The 25,597-nt window shown below is 38.5% G+C and overlaps 1 protein-coding gene across 1 annotated transcript; it reads left to right on the forward strand.

Moving 5' to 3' along the window:
* Positions 1 to 4,700: 4,700 nt before the first annotated feature.
* On the forward strand, positions 4,701 to 24,263 carry LOC120557683 (wiskott-Aldrich syndrome protein family member 3-like). Its single transcript, XM_039798239.1, has 9 exons — positions 4,701 to 4,766; positions 7,772 to 8,121; positions 11,876 to 11,935; positions 14,124 to 14,180; positions 15,054 to 15,113; positions 15,689 to 15,745; positions 16,657 to 16,716; positions 17,293 to 17,349; positions 23,998 to 24,263. Exons 2-9 carry the CDS (start codon positions 8,049 to 8,051, stop codon positions 24,042 to 24,044), a joined length of 471 nt encoding a protein of 156 aa, XP_039654173.1. The 5' UTR covers positions 4,701 to 4,766; positions 7,772 to 8,048; the 3' UTR covers positions 24,045 to 24,263.
* Positions 24,264 to 25,597: the final 1,334 nt, after the last annotated feature.

Consider the following 25,597-nt stretch of genomic DNA (forward strand, 5'->3'; position numbering starts at 1 on the left):
GAAATGGTGATAGGTGTAAACCGAGCCCTGGGTATCCTGCTCTGCCTTTGAGAAAATGAAAGCTCAGATGAGCCGTTTTGGAAGATACCTCATAACAAGCAAGGTTACCTCCCCTTTCTCTGCTTTGCCTGCCCAGAGAATTTGGCCCACCCATGAGAGAGAGACATCATGGCTTTCAAACGAGAAAAGTGGCAGTTGGTCAAGGCCACACCGCCACCCTCCACCTGGCCCCTCCCACTCTCCTCCTCAATAGCTTCAGACAGAAATGGCACATCCTAAGGAAAGCTCATTGTGGGACTGGCTCTAGTGGCTGCAGTTCTGCACCAAAGCTGAGTTTCGGGAAAGAGACTTCAGATACAGTATTAGGGGACCACTAAGGTCTATATAAAAGAGACTTCAGATACAGTATTAGGGGACCACTAAGGTCTATATAAAAGCATCCAAAGAGCACCATGTCATGGGACCTTTAAATGACAAAATATGAGACTTTGTTGAACTGTTTCTTGAACTTGAAAGAATTCTTTTAACAGATATGTTTTAGGCCTTTACTGTGTACCTCAGCAGACTATTGTAATGAACCATTTGTACATATAGCTACTAGGGGTGTGACGAGACACTCGCTCACGAGACAAGACGAGACACGAGATTGGGGTCACGAGAGCGAGACGCGATTTTAACACTAATTTAAAGAAAACTTCAGTTAAGAAATATGACTGGGAAAAATAGTCTTTACTCAGAGAACCAAGGTTACAAGCTAGGGGTGTGACGAGACGCTTACTCCACGAGACGAAACACATCACGAGATTGGGTTCATGAGAACGAGACGAGATTTCCGTCGAGGTGAAAAGTTGTCTCGTGGCGATGTGATGTCAGCGTGATGGAGCGTGGAATTACTATTGAAGATCCCCCTGCCACTTTTAAATCATTTGTGTGGCAACATTTTGGTTTTCCTGCGGAAATAATAAACGGCGAAAGAGTGACAGACAAGACGAACACAATATGTAAACATTGTAAGAAAGAAATGCCGTATACCGCGGCTAACACGAGCACTATGCAAAAACACTTACAGCACCACCACAGCTCTCTACTAACTACTGCACCTAGTAGTACGGCATTTCTTTCTTACAATGTTTAAATATTGTGTTCGTCTTGTCTGTCACTCTTTCACTCTTTTCACCTCGACGAGAAATCTCGTCACGCGAGATCTCGCGAGATCTCGTAAAACGAGATCTCGTCACACCCTTAATAGCTACAATCTATTACCGTCAGCACCACATTGACTGCTGCAGTATAAGAGCATGACGATTGTCATAGGGAGAAGGTCGGGGGGATGTTTGGGTCCTAAAACACAGGGCTATTAAACGGGGGAGCTCAGATCGTGTCCTGGGGAAAACACAAGACTTTTACCCAGTAAACAAGTGTTTGTTGGTATGCCAGTGTCAGAAACCAAGCAGTAAGACAATGAGGAGAACAGGAGTTTTTGTTGAAAAGTGGGTTTTTATTTTACCCCAAAAAATGCTAAAACAATATAAACCAAGAACTTAATATCTATGCCTATACAAGAAGTAAACACAATCTAACTTTACTCAAAAATAGCAACAACGAAACAAGATATAAACTCAACAAACTGATCTAACTGAGTGAGACAAAAGGGGACGTATATACTGGCTTGGCCAAACCAAATTACACACATGGGGAATACCAACATGGACATAACTACAACTAGTACAAAGAAAACCAAACTTAACCTAAATCGGGGGCATGCTCCATTTATGGCAGCTATTTGCACTATTCTTTAAGCCATTTTATTAACTGTTCTCCAACTGTCTTCATCATTCTGAAACCAGAACACAACTTATGTTGAGGATGACTTATTGTCACTTCTGCAACCCCTTTATTACACATTTTCACTCTCCCAACGCATAGAATATGGACACTAGGTCATGTGCCTTTGGCGTTTCTTTTTCACGCTAAAAGTCTCCTTTAGCGCCGGGACTCTTGATGTCACTTAAGTCGCTCTGGGTCGGGACGTAGTGACTGACATGTGGCACAAGAACAGGACAGTTAGGTTTAAGAAAAGATGGTGGGTGGGGTTACAAAATGTACGTTTCAGTGACACGCAGAACCAGAATGGGACATGAACTCCTGGGGAAAAGTCCTGTGATGTTTCACCAATCCACCACCCTAACAGAAGACAGAAACAAACCACATTTGTGAATACATTTGATGACATGTCAGAAACATGCATAAACAGAGCCCCATAAACCTGTTGGCCCAGTGCATAATTGTGTTAGGAAGTAATGTTACTCACACAACATGGCTCATTCTTTTGCTTCTCAGCTGATAAAATGATGCTGGATAAACATGTATGGCAGTTTTAGAGCAATTAAGTTAAATAGTCCTAGTGAAGTTGAAATTAGTTGAGCTACTGCACAGTCTCCCCATGTAACTCCCTGCCAGCTGTCAGTAACCTTACTGGTTTGAGATTTGTTGTGAATTTTGTTTTTTTTATCTGTGACTGTTTGAGCAGAAGTGAAAAACCTACAAATGTGCTAAACAGTTCTAGCCTGGATGCCAGCCGAACTTAGCCCCGCCCACAACATTTGAGGTCGGGAAATTCAGTCTGGACTTGATCCGTTGTGGAGCAACTGTGCTCGAACCAGAGCTGTTCGGACCAATCAAATTGTCAGGCCGGGATTTATACGATGATGGACAGATGATCAACAGTAACGTAATCAACCACGTCACCAAAGAGCGCTTGGGTTGAATTTGTTTACAACACAGATGGCTGCCGCTGGAGAATCGAGATGTGTAGAGTCCACCATTGTGTCTGTTATAGATAGATAAAAGATATCAACAGCGCATTAATTTAAAAAACAAACAGAACCGCGATTATGTATTCACATTGCCACACCCTTAGGCACGACACGGAAACTGCCGTCTCTGCCTCTGCTCTGTCAAAGCCTGCCTTTGATTTGCAGCTTCTGTGACCTCTGTCTCCGTTGCTCTGATTGGTTGTAGGTCTATCCAATTGAGTGCAGAGGCATTTTCTTTCCTGGTTCAGTTGAAATATGCTCCATAATCACAGCCCAATGGAGCAGCATCAGACTCAGATTCTGACTAGAATCTGAGTATGACCACGTCAGGCTAAAACCGTTCACTGTCGTGAGCGAGTTTCGAAAGTGCTACAGTGTCTGTAGCAGTGTAGCTTGAAGCTGAAGTTCTCAAATTGGGGTCCAGGGACACCAAAGGGTCCTTAAGGGGAGTCAACAGGGTCTCCTACAAAATATCTCACTGCAACACATTCAACACTGTGCACTGTTTACATATTTTTAATAACTTTGAATTTAGATTAAATATATACTAAGAATAATTATTTATCGAAGAATGGACAAAATCACTTATCTTAAAAGTCTGTTTACTTACAAGTAGAGTCAGTTTACAGCACTTCAGTTGGGAGCCAAGTTAGTTATTCAGTTCATGCAATCAGTATTTTTCTTCTTATCTTTGGTCAGGCTCGGCATTTCCTCAGTGATACATCCTGTGCTCGTTACACTAAAAATAGATATTCAAAAGCAGCTTTGGTCATTGTTCTATAATCATCCAGGTTTTGGACTTTGGACTGGGCTTTAGACTTTTTTTTTTAACTTGTCATGCAACACAACACACTCACTTCTCCACTGTTTATCTGCATGTCCAGTATGTTGCAAACACACACATGTACTCCAAAATTTGGAAGAATAAATATAGAGCAGCAAAGTGACGGTGCTGCGGAGGAGGGTCTGGCTAGTCCACCCAGCATTCTGGTATAGGAGTAAAACGTGCACTGGTTTATTGGCATTTCTTTAAACCAATCACAATCATCTTTGGCGGCGCTAAGCTCCGGATGGAGCAACAGTGCCTCTGCAAAATAGCCTCGGGAAGGAACTTGTTTTGGTGGAACGTGTGTACGTTCAAAAGTAGTTTTAGTCGTGCAACAGAAAACTCAGATTGGACAGATAGTCTAGCTAGCTGTCTGGATTTTTGTCTGGATCCTGCAGAGATCTGAGGAGCAGTTAACCATAGTCCTCATAAATCCACCGGAGGTTAGAACGGCAACACAAAGAAAGAGCAAGGTAACGGACATCCGGCCGAAAATGAGGGCCATCCGGCAGAATTTCTGGTGGCAATGGAGGAATCCTGTAAATTAAGCATCGTCGATATAGACTAGGGCTGCTGTCTCAGAAACTGACCAAGAAAGTCAAACCACTTTTATTCTTGTAAGAGCCATTTTGGATTATGTTTTTTGTTTGTTTGGTTTCAACCTCCCACCACTGGGGGCAGTGGTTCACTGTCAATTACGAGGTATTATAATCAAGCGGTAACTGCACTCAGGTGTTGCACTGAATGGAGAAGCAAATAGTTGTTGGACCGTGTGGTATATGCATGCTACGTTTACATTTATTTATGAGTGAAAAGTGGTACAGGAACGAAGTGGCTGTATTTTGTTTAATTACAAACGTTAAGAAATAAATTGTGTTGTCATTCCATGGTGGCATTCTTCTGAATGGCAAAGGGGTCATACATTTAAGTAATAAAACTGCCTCCCTGAGGACATCGTTGGACACTCGTTGGATTGAGCTGTCATTTACCTGATGACATCGCTGGATGTGTGTTGCTGGAACACCAGCTGAGCGCATCCTTACCTGTTGTACACCGGAGCTTTTGGAGCTGCTGGTGGCCAGTGGAACAAGACGTCAGACAACAGCTGTATGCTGGCCAATGAGGTATGTGTGCACACTTAACTTTGCGCATCAAATCCAAACACAAAAAAACAGCGTAATGCTTTGTTATAAACTGGCGTTGCTAACAATGTCTAACCTGGCTAATGTAAACAATGAAAATCCGAACCCATTCAACTCGGGTGTGACGTCATCCCCAACTTTGGCTCCCGAGTTCCGAGGTAAATGGAGCAGGGATGTATTGGAGTGTAAAGTAGGCTACGGGCTCTACCCGGTGACCCACCGGGATAAGAAGATCGATGCTACATCTCAGCCTTTACTATTCTTCTAAACGCAAAAGTGACAAATGATTGTCTTAAAAGCAAACAACTGTAATAAAATGCAAAATATTTTAAAAAATTAATGAATGACCATTTGTACACAGTATTTCACACTTCATAGCATGACTGCAAACTTTGTACTTTGGACTGATTACAAGAATACAAAACTTATAAGAGCATCATCATGTTGATCTGGTCCTCTCTGCTCTACACACCTCTGGAACAGGAATACTCTACAAGTCTTACAAACAGTTAGAACTGCAAGACAAAATCAATGAGCATATACATTGTGATATAACACAAGCATAAAATAACTGAAAACTAAATAAATGTTTCCAGCAACACAGACATTATCAAAGCCTCTTTCCTTCATTAGTGAACGACGTTCCTTCTTCCGAGTTGAAGCTGCAGGAAAAAAGACAAAACAATAATAAAGAACATTATGATAAACTTTCTTGATCATGTTGAGGCTGCACAATCACAGTTTTACTGCTAACACATTTATTTTTGGTGGCTGATCTACACAGAGTTGCCCCCTCCACAAAGTAAAAAAGAACAAAGTATAACATTTGTTTCTGTTTGGAAATAAAGTTAATGTTAATGTACAAACACAAACCAGAATAGCAGGTGCACTTGGTGACGCCTACTGCTTTGTGTGTGTTGCTGAGTGATGAGAATGGAGTCCCACATATAGGCTACCTTTAACCTTTTATTTATTCAGGGAAGGTTCACTGAGAGGAAACCTCTCTTTTGCAGGAACGCCCTGATCACATTCACACAGTTACACATTCATACCTGGAAGCTGCCCGGTAGCTACAACCACAGTCTAATCTGCTGACCACTGAGCAGCTAAAACTACCTTAAAAACTGCATAAAAGTTAAGTTGACTTTCTTTGGTTTGTTTTTTAGGAAAACAAAATGCAGATGCATCTCTCAGCAACATCAGGCAGTGTGCACACTCAGATTTAATCTACTACAGACTGCTGATATTTCATTAAGAAATGTGAAACTGACACCCTCGATGAGTTCAAAGTTTTCATCATGTTTGTTCAGATGCAGCAGCTAGATAACAAGGTGGAGACCAGGCTCCAGTCCTTTAATGAGAGGACATATTTAACTGGTTCATCAAAGTACTCACCAATAACAAGCTTAATGTGGAACATTATAGTTGTCTCATTGAATGAAAAACTCTCCACTGTCAGCCCTCATCGTATTTCTGATGATTATGGAGGCGTTGCCTTGTTCCAATTTATCTGAAAAATGTGAGACTTGACCTTTGAACTGCTCACTCTGACCTGGACGCCCATCACTGTAAAGATCACCATTATCATACAGGAACACCTTCTGATCATCATCTTTGTTAGTTTTCCTTAAATAACTTTTTTTCTTCTGAATATTACGAAGTTATTGTTATTTTTTCATAAAATTACTTTTTCTTCTGTCAAATGTAACCACTGAACTGCATTCAGAGGAAGCATCTCTCTGCTGGTGAGTGACGTCATGGCGCCCTCTGGTGGACACCAGCAGGAACTACAAGCAGAACGACAGAAAACACACATTAAAACATGTTTACAATTTTTATTATTTTTATTTAAATGTTTTGATCTTATACACTGATGAGACTTTTTAAAGTAAATTTAAATATATTGTATGTATTTATATTGTAACCCAATATCCCTTTTATTTTGATCAATTATTTAAATGAATTGTTTTAAATACTTAATCAATAATACTTATTAAAACAAACGGACATAGTATTGCAAAAGAAATACTGAAAATTAAACAAATATGAATGTAAAAAGTGGGGTCAGTGTATAAGATTAAAACATTCAGATTAAAATAATAAAAACTGTAAACATGTTTTAAGGTGTGTATTTGTTTTCTGTCACTCTGCTTGTAGTTCCTGCTGTTGTCCACCAGAGGGCACCATGACACCACTCACCAGCAGAGAGATGCTTTTTGGTTTTTGATGTAAATTGTATTACATTATTACAACTTTTTTCGTTTAATCAGTTTTTCTTTAAACATTTTTTCATTTTCTGCACATCATGATTTTATTCAAATTTTTTTCTCCATTAAATGACTCTTTTTTTTTTTTTTTTTTTTTACTTTTTTTTTTCTAAATATTAAGATTTTATTCTTAATTCTTTTCATGAATTCCCTTTTTCTTCTTAAAATGTTTTTTCATTTCTGAATATAACGATTTTCTTCTTGATTTTCTCATAATTACTTTCTGTTCTTAATTATTTATATATAATATAATTATATATAATTTATATTTATATATAAATAATGTATTTATTTTCTGAATTTTAAGATTACATTTTTTCTTTTCATGAAATTACGTTTTTCTACAATTGATATTTTCTTTTGAATATAACGATTTTATTGTTATCTTTTGATAAAATCCTTTTTCAGATTTAACCACTGAACTGCATTAAAGTGCTCATATTATGCTTTTTGACTTTTCCCTTTTCCTTTATTGTGTTAAATATATTTTTGTGCAATAAAAAAAAATGTTATAGGTTTACAAAGTAAAAAAGCCCAAAGTCCACCCCAAAGGGACTTACCATTTCCAACAGAAAACACTGTTCACAAATTGCTCCAAACAGCTCTATTGTAGTCCAGCCTTTACTTCAGAGACAGACGTGGTGTAACACACGTTATAATGCTCGCCTAGCTGCTAGAAAGGATAATCTGTTTTCTTTCCGATTTAAACCAATTCATCAGACCCTGGAAATTCATCTTTGACGTCTTTATCCATCTACAAGACACGAGACCGATGATAAGACTTGTGTAACTCCAGTAACACGACACAAGATGGCGACAGAGCTCCGAGTGCTGCTCCTTCTCTTAATACATCCATGCTGCTGCTGGGCAGTAACGTGCAGGAACATGCTACTGATACAGTCATTGGGAGTGACAAATAGAGGTAGGCTAAGTGAAAGTAAAAGGTGTGCAGTGATTTGTAAGAGCTCCTTATTTTAACAATAATGAATGGACAACTATGAAGCTTTTTCTGGATCTGCTGTGTTTGTGTCTTCTGGGTTTGACCTGGAAAACACTTTGTGATGAAAAGGGTAAGAACGACTAACTTAGATGTAACTGTAGATATGAAGACAGATAGACAGACCGGGTGTGTCAATTTTAAGGATCAAGAGCACGCTCTATGGACTATACTAATTATTAGTATCAGTAACACATGTAACCATTCACAGCTCAGGTTATTGATCTACTCCTCACATATGACCTCTGTGTTTTTTAAATCATAAGTCAATCTCAAGTAATCTTAAAGGGGTGATAGAATGATAGGGTATTTCACACTGTTCCTTAAGGTCTCCTAACAGGGTATGTAACATTGGTTGGGCAGAAAATTCCGCTTGCTATTTTATGGGCCCTTAACTACCCTGTGAATATGACCCTATTTGTAACAAGAGCTTTTCTTCCAAATATATGCTCATGAATATTTAGATGAGCGAACCACATACAAACACATTGGTGACTAAACAGCAGGTCTCATATTTCAGACACTGCAATGTTTCATTACTAAATTCACTTCTGAGACATTTTTTACAATAATTGATGTCTAATTGCAAATTTGGTAAGACGTGTCAGACTTCAGGAGGTCCACACAGTCTGATGAGAAAGCGGCCGCCTCCATACCCAGGAGAAAGTCACCGTTTCTGGGTTACTGGACAACCGGGGCTCGGGGCCCTGCAGAGCTGGCCGGCTGCCGGCATAACTATAGTATATTAACAGTTTGAATTTTGTCACGCCACTTATATAACATCTACTCTAAGGTCTTATAAAGCTAACACTTGTGTCCGATTTCAATTTAATGTATTTTTGTGAATAGGAGGGGTTTAGTTAGCTGCTAGTTTCCATTCAATCCTATGGGTAGCTAAAGATTGAGGCTAGCTAGCTAGCTACACTTTCTGCATAACTATAATATATTTACAGTTTGAATTTCGTCATGACACTTATATACAGTGCCTTGCGAAAGTATTCGGCCCCCTTGAACTTTTCGACCTTTTGCCACATTTCAGGCCTCAAACATAAAGATATAAAACTGTAATTTTTTGTGAAGAATCAACAACAAGTGGGACACAATCATGAAGTGGAACGAAATTTATTGGATATTTCAAACCTTTTAAACAAATAAAAAACTGAAATATTGGGGCAAATTATACTCAGCCCCCTTAAGTTAATACTTTGTAGCGCCACCTTTTGCTGCGATTACAGCTGTAAGTCGTTTGGGGTATGTCTCTATCAGTTTTGCACATCGAGAGACTGACATTTTTGCCCATTCCTCCTTGCAAAACAGCTCGAGCTCAGTGAGGTTGGATGGAGAGCGTTTGTGAACAGCAGTTTTCAGTTCTTTCCACAGATTCTCGATTGGATTCAGGTCTGGACTTTGACTTGGCCATTCTAACACCTGGATATGTTTATTTGTGAACCATTCCATTGTAGATTTTGCTTTATGTTTTGGATCATTGTCTTGTTGGAAGACAAATCTCCGTCCCAGTCTCAGGTCTTTTGCAGACTCCATCAGGTTTTCTTCCAGAATGGTCCTGTATTTGGCTCCATCCATCTTCCCATCAATTTTAACCATCTTCCCTGTCCCTGCTGAAGAAAAGCAGGCCCAAACCATGATGCTGCCACCACCATGTTTGACAGTGGGGATGGTGTGTTCAGGGTGATGAGCGGTGTTGCTTTTACGCCAAACATAACGTTTTGCATTGTTGCCAAAAAGTTCGATTTTGGTTTCATCTGACCACAGCACCTTCTTCCACATGTTTGGTGTGTCTCCCAGGTGTCTCCCAGGTTTAAACGACACTTTTTATGGATATCTTTAAGAAATGGCTTTCTTCTTGCCACTCTTCCATAAAGGCCAGATTTGTGCAGTATACGACTGATTGTTGTCCTATGGACAGAGTCTCCCACCTCAGCTGTAGATCTCTGCAGTTCATCCAGAGTGATCATGGGCCTCTTGGCTGCATCTCTGATCAGTCTTCTCATTGTATGAGTTGAAAGTTTAGAGCGACGGCCGGGTCTTCGTAGATTTGTAGTGGTCTGATACTCCTTCCATTTCAATATTATCGCTTGCACAGTGCTCCTTGGGATGTTTAAAGCTTGGGAAATCTTTTTGTATCCAAATCCGGCTATAAACTTCTCCACAACAGTATCTCGGACCTGCCTGGTGTTTTCCTTGTTCTTCATGATGCTCTCTGCGCTTTACACGGACCTCTGAGACTATCACAGAGCAGGTGCATTTATACGGAGACTTGATTACACACAGCTGGATTCTATGTATCATCATTAGTCATTTAGGTCAACATTGGATCATTCAGAGATCCTCACTGAACTTCTGGAGAGAGTTTGCTGCACTGAAAAAAAAGGGGCTGAATAATTTTGCACGCCCACTTTTTCAGTTTTTTATTTGTTAAAAAAGTTTGAAATAGCCAATGAATTTCGTTCCACTTCATAATTGGGACCCACTTGTTGTTGATTCTTCACAAAAAATTACAGTTTTATATCTTTATGTTTGAGGCCTGAAATGTGGCAAAAGGTCGAAACATTCAAGGGGGCCGAATACTTTCGCAAGGCACTGTAACAGCTACGCTAAGGTCTTACGAAGCTAACGCTTGTGTCTGTTTTCAGTTTAATGCATGTTTGTGAATTTTTGGGGTTTAGTTAGCTACTGGTGTCCCTTCAATCCTATGGGTAAAGATCACGGCTAGCTGCAGGCACTGGAGGGGCATCGGCATTTAGTAGTCCAGTAACCCAGAAACAGTGACTTTGCGTGGGTATGGAGTGCCGCGGGCTTCCGGTCGTGACTGAGATCCATTTAGCTCAGTGGTTCCCAACCTGGGGTCCAGGCACCCCTCAGGGGGGCGGCAAAGATCACAGGGGGGGCGCAAGTCTTTATCTGGTTTGAGGTAAAAAAAAAAATATTTGCACATGTTGAACAAATTATGATAATACACTAGAATATATAATGTATACAAAAGTCTGTATGAGCTTTTCTTAGACATGAGTAGGGGGGGGGGGGCGCCAAGGAAAAAAGGTTGGGAACCACTGATTTAGCTCACAGCGAGCCGGGTTCTATGAAGGAGGACACTTCGGGTGGCGAGGCAGCACCGGCCGCTGTCACGTTAGCCTGCTGAGCTCCTGCTGAACTGTGACACACAGTCGAAAAAAATTTGCAATGAGCCATCAATTTTTGTAAAACGGTTCATATTTGACATCTACATAGTTGATTTCTCGCATAAAAAAGTCTCAGAAGTGAATTTAGTAACTAAATAGCGGACCTCTGGAGATCTGCGTGACCTAGCTAGATTAAGAAGACTAAGCTGACCTCAGGTCAGTGGTGTAGCCTATGCAAATGTTGGGGCGTGACTAGGAGTTGAGGAGTTGACGTCAACTTTTAGCTTTGTTGAGATTCGCCCGTTTTCAGCAGCCATTTCAAATTGTGAGATTTGCCGAGGAAAGAGGTGTCAATGGGATTTTGAGGTTCTATGTATGTCCTATTTACCCTCCAAACGGTTGTTATTCAACTATGACAGGGTAAAATCGGTTTTGTATTCTATCACCCCTTTTAAGTAGGTATAAACCTTTATTTTTTGTAACATTTAAATAATTTTCAATTTAAAAAAAACTCCATAAAAAAGCCTTTCTTTTATGTCATTTTTCAGTTTTTCAAGAATCGGTTAGGAATCGGAATCGTTTTAAAAGTACCAGTTCGGCATCAAAATCGTAAAAATCCAAACGGTACCCAACCCTAGTAACATGTCTGCTTCCTCTGTCTGTCCCTGTGTCTTCTCTGGACTGTAGTCCTGTATCAGGGCTTTGACCTGGCCAATGCTCTGGATAACTTTGACGACAGTGGACCACGTAAGTACAATAAAACTCCATTCACCCGTTTAAATGTTTAACGGATAGTAATTACCGATATTTTGAAGTGCAGTTGTCTGAGCTAGCTGTTAGCTACAGTAGATGGTGGTCGGCACGCCCCCCAGCTTGGAGAAGCAGGCAGCATTAGCGACACGGAAGCTTAGCAATGTCCTGCTGTGGACAGGGGCAGAATTGAAGCAGATAGGAGACATACCTCTTTGAACTTTAACAGCCACTGAATACCATACTTAATATTGAAATAATTTTTGAAGACCATGTCTAATCTGAATTTATTTGTTCTGAATTCACCTCTTTGAAATTAAAATACGGTAATTCTTGGTTTTACATGTAAAAAACTTAAATTTCAGTATAAATTTCTCAATGGCCACAAATAAAAAAATGTTTAAAAAGAAATTCCACTTTCTAAATTTCCCTAAAATTCTATATTTTTTACTCAGATTCTATCGAGTTAGCTATGGACAATCATTTCATTAATCACGATTAAATATTTTGAATCGAGTGACAGCCCTAATGATTATATAGATATAGGTCATAATTCATCTTTCACTTTCACAACAGCGACCCCCCCACCAAAGCCAGCAAAGCCAGCCGAGCCAACTGGAGGAACGGGAGGAGGTAAGAACCACAGCAGCTACTCATACACTGATCATTTCATTCTATAATAATTATATCTTATGATGTAATACAACAGCATCTTAACCAGGATCATTTCTCCTAGTATGAACCACTGGAAACCAGTGAACACAGGAAATACTGTTGTTCAGAAAGCATTTTACATTCATACATTAGACTTTTTTTAAACTATTTTCCTCTGCAACACAGTCTTAAATTTTGTGCTATGACAGGTTTTAGACACGCCTTATAAACCTGTGTGAAACATTTGACAGCGCACTGATCACAACTGAAGTCAGTGGATCCGTCATCACAATAGTCTGGATCAACGGAAGTTTATTTAATTAAATTTATTATACAGGAAAATGTAAAAGCAACAATTAAGGTAATAAATAAACGGGCCCTGACTGAGTTTAAAAACTGGCAGGCCCTCTTGGACACTATCTGAGAGGGTTTTCTCCTGTGCAGGACATGCCATAAGTCAGGAGAGGTGTAGTATATTGCCAGAGAAGGCAAATATAGTCATTTTTCTGCAAAAGAACTGCTAAAGTTTGAAGCTGGTTGGCATACCAACTCAACATTTATTTTGTTGTTACTTGTTAATAGTGTAACTGTTATTTGATAAATTATTGTAGTTGTGTGTTAGGTGACTGGTTTACTTATTATATATTTAAATACTTTAAAACGTTAATATAGTGTTCAATTTAAATCATTTTCAATAAAAAAAAAACTCCATAAAAAATCCTTTCTTTTATTTCATTTTTCAGTTTTTCAAGAATCGGTTTAGGAATCAGTTAGGAATCGCAATAGTTTTAAAAGTACCGGTTCGGCGTGAAATAGCCAATGAATTCGTACCACTTCATAATTGGTACCCACTTGTATGTCTGTTTCTTCCTTGACGTAGTCTTATATCTTTAGGGTTTGAGGCCTGAAATGTGGCCGAAGGTCAAAAGCTCTGGATAACTTTGACGACAGGGCACGCAAGTACAATAAAACTCCATACACCCGTTTAAATGTTTAACGGATAGTAATTACCGATATTTTGAAGTGCAGTTGTCTGAGCTAGCTGTTAGCTACAGTAGATGGTGGTCGGCACGCCCCCCAGCTTGGAGAAGCAGGCAGGAGTAGCGACACGGAAGCTTAGCAATGTCCTGCTGTGGACAGGGGCAGAATTGAAGCAGATAGGAGACATACCTCTTTGAACTTTAACAGCCACTGAATACTTAATATTGAAATATTTTTTGAAGACCATGTCTAATCTGAATTTATTTGTTCTAAATTCACCTCTTTGAAATTAAAATACGGCAATTCTTGGTTTTACATGTAAAAAAAACTAAATTTCAGTATAAATTTCTTAATGGCCACAAATAAAAAATTTTTTAAAAAGAAATTCCACTTTCTAAATTTCCCCAAAATTCTATATTTTTTACTCAGATTTGATCGAGTTAGCTATGGACAATCATTTGATTAATCACGATTAAATATTTTCAATCGAGTGACAGCCCTAATGATTATATAGATATAGGTCATAATTCATCTTTCACTTTCACAACAGCGACCCCCCCACCAAAGCCAGCCAAGCCAGCCGAGCCAACTGGAGGAACGGGAGGAGGTAAGAACCACAGCAGCTACTCATACACTGATCATTTCATTCTATAATAATTATATCTTATGATGTAATACAACAGCATCTTAACCAGGATCATTTCTCCTAGTATGAACCACTGGAAACCAGTGAACAAAGGAAATACTGTTGTTCAGAAAGCATTTTACATTCATTGATTTTAATTTTTTTAAACTATTTTCCTCTGCAACACAGTCTTAAATTTTGTGCTATGACAGGTTTTAGACACAACTTATCAACCTGTGTGAAACATTTGACAGCGCACTGATCACAACTGAAGTCAGTGGATCCATACGTCAATAGTCTGGATCAATGGAAGTTTATTTAATTTCATTTCATTTATTATACAGGAAAATTTTAAAGCAACAATTAAGGTGCAATATAAAACGGGCCTGACTCAGTTTAAAACTATTTGAGCAGGTTTTGTTCTGCAGGACATCCATAAGTCAGTGAGTACAGTATTTTGACAGAGAAGGCAAATATAGCATTTTTGGCAAAAGAACTTATGTTTGAAGCTGGTTGACATGTACCAACTAAACATTTATGATACGAATATAACTGTTATTTGTTAAACTAGAACTGTGTGTTAGGTGACTGGTTTACTTATTATATATTTAAGTAATTTAAAACATTAATATATTGTTCAATTTAAATCATTTTCAATTTTAAAAAATCTCCATAAAAAAGCCTTTCTTTTATTTCATTTTTCAGTTTTTCAAGAATCGGTTTAGGAATCAGTTAGGAATCGCAATAGTTTTAAAAGTACCGGTTCGGCATGGAATCGTAAAAATCCAAACGGTGCCCAACCCTAGTAACATGTCTGCTTCCTCTGTCTGTCCCTGTGTCTTCTCTGGACTGTAGTCCTGTATCAGGGCTTTGACCTGGCCGATGCTCTGGATAACTTTGACGACAGTGGACCACGTAAGTACAATAAAACTCCATTCACCCGTTTAAATGTTTAACGTATAGTAATTACCGATATTTTGAAGTGCAGTTGTCTGAGCTAGCTGTTAGCTACAGTAGATGGTGGTCGGCACGCCCCCCAGCTTGGAGAAGCAGGCAGCATTAGCGACACGGAAGCTTAGCAATGTCCTGCTGTGGACAGGGGCAGAATTGAAGCAGATAGGAGACATACCTCTTTGAACTTTAACAGCCACTGAATACTTAATATTGAAATAATTTTTGAAGACCATGTCTAATCTGAATTTATTTGTTCTGAATTCACCTCTTTGAAATTAAAATACGGTAATTCTTGGTTTTACATGTAAAAAAAACTAAATTTCAGTATAAATTTCTCAATGGCCACAAATAAAAAGATTTTTTTAAAAGAAATTCCACTTTCTAAATTTCCCCAAAATTCTATATTTTTTACTCAGATTCGATCGAGTTAGCTATGGACAATCTTGATTTAATCACATTACAATATTTTCAATCGAGTGACAGCCCTAATGATTATATAGATATAGGTCATAAATCATCTTTCACTTTCACAACAGCGACCCCCCCACCAAAGCCAGCAAAGCCAGCCGAGCCAACTGGAGGAACGGGAGGAGGTAAGAACCACAGCAGCTACTCATACACTGATCATTTCATTCTATAATAATTATATCTTATGATGTAATACAACAGCATCTTAACCAGGATCATTTCTCCTAGTATGAACCACTGGAAACCAGTGAACACAGGAAATACTGTTGTTCAGAAAGCATTTTACATTCATACATTAGACTTTTTTTAAACTATTTTCCTCTGCAACACAGTCTTAAATTTTGTGCTATGACAGGTTTTAGACACGCCTTATAAATCTGTGTGAAACATTTGACAGCGCACTGATCACAACTGAAGTCAGTGGATCCGTACGTCAATAGTCTGGATCAACGGAAGTTTATTTAATTAATTTTATTATACAGGAAAATGTAAAAGCAACAATTAAGGTACAATATAAACGGGCCTGACTGAGTTTAAAAACTGGCAGGCCTCTTGGACACTATCTGAGAGGGTTTTCTCTTGTGCAGGACATGCCATAAGTCAGGAGAGGTGTAGTATATTGCCAGAGAAGGCAAATATAGTCATTTTTCTGCAAAAGAACTGCTAAAGTTTGAAGCTGGTTGGCATACCAACTCAACATTTATTTTGTTGTTACTTGTTAATAGTGTAACTGTTATTTGATAAATTATTGTAGTTGTGTGTTAGGTGACTGGTTTACTTATTATATATTTAAATACTTTAAAACGTTAATATATTGTTCAATTTAAATCATTTTCAATAAAAAAAAAACTCCATAAAAAATCCTTTCTTTTATTTCATTTTTCAGTTTTTCAAGAATCGGTTTAGGAATCAGTTAGGAATCGCAATAGTTTTAAAAGTACCGGTTCGGCATGGAATCGTAAAAATCCAAACGGTACCCAACCCTAGTAACATGTCTGCTTCCTCTGTCTGTCCCTGTGTCTTCTCTGGACTGTAGTCCTGTATCAGGGCTTTGACCTGGCCGATGCTCTGGATAACTTTGACGACAGTGGACCACGTAAGTACAATAAAACTCCATTCACCCGTTTAAATGTTTAACGGATAGTAATTACCGATATTTTGAAGTGCAGTTGTCTGAGCTAGCTGTTAGCTACAGTAGATGGTGGTCGGCACGCCCCCCAGCTTGGAGAAGCAGGCAGGAGTAGCGACACGGAAGCTTAGCAATGTCCTGCTGTGGACAGGGGCAGAATTGAAGCAGATAGGAGACATACCTCTTTGAACTTTAACAGCCACTGAATACTTAATATTGAAATAATTTTTGAAGACCATGTCTAATCTGAATTTATTTGTTCTGAATTCACCTCTTTGAAATTAAAATACGGTAATTCTTGGTTTTACATGTAAAAAAAACTAAATTTCAGTATAAATTTCTCAATGGCCACAAATAAAAAGATTTTTTTAAAAGAAATTCCACTTTCTAAATTTCCCCAAAATTCTATATTTTTTACTCAGATTCGATCGAGTTAGCTATGGACAATCATTTGATTAATCACGATTAAATATTTTCAATCGAGTGACAGCCCTAATGATTATATAGATATAGGTCATAAATCATCTTTCACTTTCACAACAGTGACCCCCCCACCAAAGCCAGCCAAGCCAGCCGAGCCAACTGGAGGAACGGGAGGAGGTAAGAACCACAGCAGCTACTCATACACTGATCATTTCATTCTATAATAATTATATCTTATGATGTAATACAACAGCATCTCAACCAGGATCATTTCTCCTAGTATGAACCACTGGAAACCAGTGAACAAAGGAAATACTGTTGTTCAGAAAGCATTTTACATTCATTGATTTTAATTTTTTTAAACTATTTTCCTCTGCAACACAGTCTTAAATTTTGTGCTATGACAGGTTTTAGACACGCCTTATCAATCTGTGTGAAACATTTGACAGCGCACTGATCACAACTGAAGTCAGTGGATCCGTACGTCAATAGTCTGGATCAATGGAAGTTTATTTAATTTCATTTCATTTATTATACAGGAAAATTTTAAAGCAACAATTAAGGTGCAATATAAACGGGCCTGACTCAGTTTAAAAACTGGTTTCCAGCAGGTTCCTGTTCTGCAGCAACATAGAACATTGAACACAATTTTGGCACATGGGTACAAAAACATTTACACAGGACATTATCATGGACTAGACAGATACAATAAAACATTAAATACGGATAAACAAAACTAGAACAATACATGAAGAATGAAGGTGTGCAAGTGTGACTATCAAGAAGAAACAGTCTGTAGGACTTTTTAAAATATGTGATGGATGATAGTGTTCGAATGTGATCGGGAATGTCATTCCAAATTTTGGTGTAAGTATAAAAAAAGGATTTCTGACCACAGTTTTTTTTGTATGGGGGAACTGGAATGAGTGCCTGTGAGACTCACCTAGTGAAGCCTACTGGTCTCATATTGTGTGTCGGGAGAAGAGCAATAAGTGCTGGTGATGAGCTATTTTGAATCTGAAAATAAAATGCAATAGCATGGCTGTTTATGTAGTTCTGGTAAGTCAGAGCGTTTGTGCGTGTGAGCGCAATGCAATGATGAGACCTTTCCGCTCTGTGTGTGTCGCCGTTCTCAAAATTCATTCTCTTTGGGAAACAACGACAACTTTTTGGATCGTGCAACAAGGCAGGCCTGCTTGGCTCTTTCGGGGAATGATTGTAAAGATTTACAAAGAATATGTTTAGGGCATTTCCTCTCTAACTGGGAGGTTTTGGGACCGATTGGTGGGATTGCTGTGGACGAAGTACACACAGTGATACACTGGTAAGAGCTAATGAGGTTTAATGTATCAGCTAATTTAAATGGCTCACGTTACTGTATTGCAGGGGTCATCAACTACATTTTTCCAAGGGCCAGAATTTTTCTAAGCAGACACTCCGGGGGCCGGACTTTCAAATAAAGAAAATAAATAGAATTTATACCTAATAAGCCTATTCTTGTGCGAAATGTTCACTTTCTTGCTGAATTAATGTTTTTTTATGTATTAGTGTGAGCAAACTCATAAAAAACATGGAAACTCCATAATGATAACTGGCTCTTTACGTAGAAAATGATCTGAGACTAGGAGGCAGTTCACTGAGGAGTGATGGTTAAAGTCTGTGATTATGGAAACATTGTTGTAGTATGCAGCGTCCTGATTGGTGGAAAATGCTTACAGAAAGAAAGGCTGTTGTCAGGTGAACATGTCGCTGAAGCGAAAAGTTGACGTGAAAAAGCCAAAAGCCCAGCTTTAATGATGAATGACTGATAAGCAGGCTATGCACTCGTCATGTATGCCTCATTTGCAATGAAACGATGATGTTGCAAAATAATACAACCAGCATCATCATCATCAAGAATGAAGAACGCAAACATAATGGTCGCGCCATTCACGTCCCTATTAAGTAGCCACTTGTATATGTTTTGGTCTTAATACATCCATAGATTGTCCGCTCCAGCGGAGAGGATGGTTCGCTCAGCCAGCAGTTAAATTCATAAGAATTTGTCAAAATTTCCAGATTCCCGGCAAACTAAGATAAACAGTTAGACTACAAACCGACAGCTTTTGTTTTAGCTTGTTTGTAAAAATTCGCTATTTGCAGAGTAGAGCTGTGTTTGCATAAAACAACGTGGTGGACAAGAGTGGACTGAGCAGACAGAGCAGATTGATATATCACTTTCAACATGTTTATGCCGGTCTACACAGGTGAGTGCATTGATAAGTATTGCCTACTTACAGTAACGAGACCAGCGTGAGTTCATCTGCCCCAGCGGCCGTTGGTAACTCTCTCTGTATCGTTCCCAGTCAGGTGCTGCGTGTTTTAACACACACACACCTCGGCTCAGCTGTGTGCATGAAGCGCAGGCATCGCTGTACAGAATCCCGGCATGAGAATAGAGATGCAAATACAGGGGCTGGGTTTGTGCTCTACCTCTGTAATGTTACCTGCTGTAAATGCTTGAAATGCTAAATAACAGAATGCATTTTTTCCTCTTTACATTTTCTGAATTCGTGATTATTCTGCGGGCCGCCAGTTGACGATTGCTGCAGTGTATTGTGTCAACAGTTAACTTCAATTAGTATTGTATGTGGCGTTTTCTTTTATCTGGGTGCAAATGTTCCACCAAAACAAGTTACCTCCAGGGACTATTTAGCAGAGCCACCGTCACTGCGTCCGGAGCTTCTTATTGTGATTGGTTTAAAGAAATGCAAACAAACCCAGAGGGTTTTTTCTCTTATCGCACATAGGGTTGGGTACCGTTTGGATTTTTACAATTCCGATGCCGAACCGGTACTTTTAAAACGATTCCGATTTCTAAACCGATTCTTGAAAAACTGAAAAATATTTCAGTCAACAAATTAAGTGGAACCGAAATGAGGAACCGAAATTTGCGTTCTAATCCGGTCCAATTCCTACCGGTTTGCATAGTGGAACCGGGTTTCGGTTAGGGTTGGGTACCGAAACCTGGTTCCACTATGGAACCAGTTCCTACGCAAACGGTAGTATTCGGACTGGATTAGAACACAAATTTCGGTTCCTCATTTCGGTTCCGACTGAAATATTTCCCCTCTGTCGCTCCGGACAGCGGCAGACTCTTTTTTTTCTTTCTCCCTTTTCTGCCGAGTGGCGCAGGTGCCCGCTCGCGGTGTGAAGCGCTACTCTTATGGAGCTAAATCAGGGCCAAATGTTTTGTTAATTTGAAAAAAAAATATATAGTTGAAAAACTAAAGCTTGAAATTGAAAATTTAAGTTTTGGTCAAAACTTGGAAAAAATAAAACTATGTATTCAAACTAAAAATAAGTGTACCAATTTTTCTTTCAGTTTGAATAAAATTTAGATTAAATTCTGGAATTTTTTTGAATAAATTATAAATTTTCACTTTTATATTTGTTTTCAGTTCCACATTTTATGTTTTCAGATTCAAAACTTTTTACGGCTTCAAATCTTATTTTTTTGGTTTCAAATCTTTTTTTTCGGTTTCAGATCTGTTTTTCACTTTCAGATCTTTTTTTTTCGGTTTCAGACTTTTGGCCCTGATTTTACGTAGGGGGCAGCCTAACAAAGAAGGCAGAAGACTCCTCTGTCATGTTGCCTTCAGGAAATGGTGTTACTGTGAGAACTATGACTGAATGCTTTCTATCCACTATATACATGTGATTTTTACTTAACAAACTGATGCCAGTGACAAAGATCCATTTAAAAAAAAATTTGGACAACACATGGTACCAATTACACTATAAGAGCAATAAACTGTGCCAGATTGTGCAGTTTGGCAGGAACAATGACTTCTCCCACTTCCATGTACGACTTTGAATGTAGCACCACAGTATTCACTCGGCAGTCAGCATAGCGCCTCACTACGGGCAACCTGAAAGTTGGCGAGCCCACAGGTAAGACATGTGAAAGATATTAGCCTTTTTGAATAGATACTTTGGGACATTATCCCCGCAGTGGCATTTTTTTGTCATTAACACATAAAGGGAAAATAGGTGGACAGCTGGAAATGAAGCATCGCTAGCACAAAAGTTAGCATTAACTAACGTTAGCTTCACACTAGGTGTTTTTACAATAATTTCAGTGTCCAGCTCCAGTTTTTTTACTTTAACGTGTAGTGGTCTTTGTTAACCTCGACAGTGGCTGCCTGCAGCCGTACAGCCTTATAAATGTAAAACATTATAACTAACATTGCTAGTGTTACCTTTTCATTGTTAGTTTAAACAACATAACTTGTCCTGGTCCGCTTTGTTAATCAATCAATCAAAGCTTTTATTACGGACACACACGGTCCAGAAAACAGACAGTAAGAAATACAAATACAAAAAGACAAGTTAGTGTATTCTGATACTTAAGTTAGGCTGTGGTAGAAGCCTTCAAAGTTTGCCCACTTGGCATATTTTGTAAGGCATAACTGTCATGCTGTTACATGTAACGTTATAGTGTAAAACGTAATTTATCAGGCCAGAGCATTAATGTAAAGTCATATTTGTCTACTCTGTAAAAAGAGACCTTCTTCACTGCAGCCACTGTCAAGTTATGGTCATTCTGACAAACAGAGGTTAACAAAGACCACTAAACGTTAAAGTAAAAAAAACTTGAGCTGGACACTGAAATTAGTGTAAAAACACCAGCTAGTGTGAAGCTAACGTTAGTTAATGCTAACTTTAGTGCTAGCGATGCTTGATTGCCAGCTTTGTCCAGCTGTCCACCTATATTCCCTTTATGTGTTAATCACAAAAAAATGCCACTGTGGGGATAACGTCGCAAAGTATCTTTCAAAAATGCTAATATCTTTCACATGTCTTACCTGTGGGCTTGTGCCAGTGAATACTGTGGTGCTATAAGTCATACATGGAAGTGGGAGAAGTCATTGTTCCTGCTGAGCTGCACAATCTGGCACAGTTTATTGCTCTTATAGTGTAATTGGTACCATGTGTTGTCCAAAACAATTTTTTAAATGGAACTTTGTCACTGGCATCAGTTTGTTAAGTAAAAATCACATGTATATAGTGGATAGAAAGCATTCAGTCATAGTTCTCACAGTAACATCATTTCCTGGAGGCAACATGACAGAGGAGTCTTCTGCCTTCTTTGTTAGGCTGTCACTCATAATGCCACGCCCCTCTGAGTTGAAGCCACGACCCCTACGCAAAATCAGGGCCAAAAGTCTGAAACCGAAAAAAGAAATTTGAAACCGAAAAAAAGAAATTTGAAACCGAAAAAAAAGATTTGAAACCGAAAAAAAAGATTTGAATCTGAAAACATGAAATGTGGAACTGAAAACAAATATAAAAGTGAAAAATTAAAATGTATAATTTATTCAAAATAATTCCAGAATTTAATCTATATTTTATTCAAACTGAAAGAAAAATTGGTAAACTTATTTTTAGTTTGAATACATGGTTTTATTTTTTCCAAGTTTTGACCAAAACTTAAATTTTAGTTTTTCAACTATATATATTTTTTTCAAATTAACAAAACATTTGGCCCTGATTTAGCTCCATATATTCTCGGACATGCACTCTACAATCACTGCTGATAGACGGCTTTTTGTACACGCTCCAAAACGGACGTAAAAATATCACACTTTCTCTGTAGTCTACTGTTAGCTAGCAACCGTAGATGTGGGCTACTTTTAAAATGGCATATTTCCCCTCTGGGCTCACCAAAATGGATGTAAAAGCATATTAACCATTCACTGCATGTGATCGCTAGTAAACATATTACACTTGCTCTGGTAGTCTATCGTTCAGGACAAGACCCTGTAGTCTGGTGGTGGGGGAGGCGGGACAGCCTCCCCACATTGTCTGCCCTTTCAAACTCATACCTGTGTGTGTACAGGCCTCTTGGACACTATCTGAGAGAGTTTTCTCCTGTGCAGGACATGCCATAAGTCAGGAGAGGTGTAGTATATTGCCAGAGAAGGCAATTATAGTCATTTTTCTGCAAAAGAACTGCTAAGGTTTGAAGCTGGTTGGCATAACAACTCAACATTTATTTTGTTACTTGTTAATAGTGTAACTGTTATTTGTTAAATTATTGTAGTTGTGTGTTAGGTGACTGGTTTACTTATTATATATTTAAGTACTTTAAAACGTTAATATATTGTTCAATGTAAATCATTTTCAATTTAAAAAAAACTCCATAAAAAAGCCTTTCTTTTATGTAATTTTTCAGTTTTTAAAGAATCGGTTTAAGAATCGGATAGGAATCGGAATAGTTTTAAAAGTACCGGTTCGGCATCGGAATCGTAAAAATCCAAACAGTACCCTAACCCTAATTAATTCTGAGTGTGCACACTCCCTGATGTTGCTTGGAGGTTGCATCCGCATTTTGGTTTTGTTTTCAAAAGTAACCAACCAAAAACTTAACATAATTTTTAATGTTTGAACTCTGGCCTCTAGTTTTACAGCCATATGTGTGAAGCCAAGAGTGAAAAGATGGGACTGCTTAAATTCATACGACAGGATGTTATAATGTACTCAAGATCATTTTATTCTATTTTTAAAATTATTGAAAAGATTTGATGTAGGACTCTATTCTAATCACACAGCGACACACACACAAAGGCGTCTCTAAGTGCACCTGCTATTCTGGTTCATGTTTGTGCATTAACATTAACTTTATTTCCAAACAGAAAATAATGCATTTTGGGGCAGATCTGTGTAGAGCAGACACCAAAAATAAATGATATGTTAGTGGTAAAACTGTGATTGTGCAGCCTGAACATGAACAAGAAAGTTTCATTTAATTTCTTTAATATTGTTTTGTCTTTTTTCCTGCAGGTTCAACTCCAGAACAAAAGGAACTTCAGATATTAATGATGGAATGAGGCTTTGATAATGTCTGTGTTGCTGGAAACATTTATTTTGTCTTCAGTTATTTTATGCTTGTGTTATATCACAATGTATATGCTCATTGATTTAGTCTTGCAGTTCTACTTGATTGTGTAACTTTTTGTAAGACTTGTACAGTATTCATGTTACAGACAGAGGTTTCAAGTAATGAAGTACAAATACTTTGTTACCTTACTTAAGTAGAAATTTTGGGTATCTATACTTTACTGGAGTAATTATTTTACAGCAGACTTTTTACTTCTACTCCTTAAATTTTCACGCAATTATCTGTACTTTCTATTCCTTACATTTTAAAAATAGCCTCGTTACTCCTATTTCAGTCCGGCTTGTCATCGTTCAAAAAAACATACACACAAAAAAAAACCTATCCAGATAAATCGCGCCATCCGGAGAGAGTGAATTTGATTGTGGTTGGATGAGAAGTATAAACATATACCATTCAGACACCCTATTGGTTTGTATGCGATCCATCGCACCTGCACAGACACGGTGCTAATACGCCACCGGTGCCTTAATTACCGTTATCTACGGATTTCGGTGCCTTATTTAGGTGCCACTTAAATGACTGCGCTTCTCTCTGATGCTCCGAAAACGGACGTTAGAGGGAACTGAAACATCGCCGCACTGGACGCTAGTTAACAGACATGTTCTGACATGGTATATAATAGTATTTAACCACAAAAGTTCAAAACTTTTGTCAATATGAACATGCTGTACATCGTTTGATTGGTAAAATTCTCTGCAATTCAATCATTCAGTTCATTTTACTGAAATCATAAGCACCAAATCATTATTATAGTGCTCATGCTATTGGGAAATAAAAAAAAATAAATAAAAAATGATCGAGCTTCCCTACCTGTAGGCTGTCCTAAATGCTCAATCCTCGTCCATTCCTGGCTTATTTATATTCCTCTAGTCCGTAAGTGTCCACAGATCAAAAGGATAACAAGGTTTTTTCAAAAGAATTAATCCAGGTTATGAATATTGTCCTGTAGAATCCATGCTAATTGTCCGCTAACTGTCTGCTCAATAATAATAGGCTCGTTCGAGATGAACTGCGCCTCGCTTGTAAAGCGGACGAGAGCAGGCGGGAGCAGCCGGGGGCGGGGACAAAAGTCCGCTCTCAAGTCGGACAGTTTTCCAGCTGACTCCAGCAGCCTTCAGGCTGAACAGGAAGTGACAGAAACACTGTGGTCCGATTCCGATTTAATAAAATGTTATCAGACCCATATATCAGATCCTACACAGTCTCAGTTGTTTTTATTATGACAGAGTAGCTGTCAGAATGCTCTACATGAGATCTGTTGCTGATTTTAATTAACAACAGACTGTAGATGATCTGTAATCTGAACAGATTTAGTCTCTCTGACTTCTAAACGTAACTATCAGCCACACAACATGTGTTCTGTTCAGAATAAGCTTTTAAATCAGACAAATAGCAGTTAAAATCCCTCCGATTCAAAATCAATAAAAAAGTTTATATAAAATGTCATCATGTTGAGTCGATTCTGAACCAAGGAAAGTTTCC

This window comes from Perca fluviatilis, chromosome 4 (assembly GCF_010015445.1).
Source record: "Perca fluviatilis chromosome 4, GENO_Pfluv_1.0, whole genome shotgun sequence".
In the NCBI taxonomy this organism is placed as follows: Eukaryota; Metazoa; Chordata; class Actinopteri; order Perciformes; family Percidae; genus Perca; species Perca fluviatilis.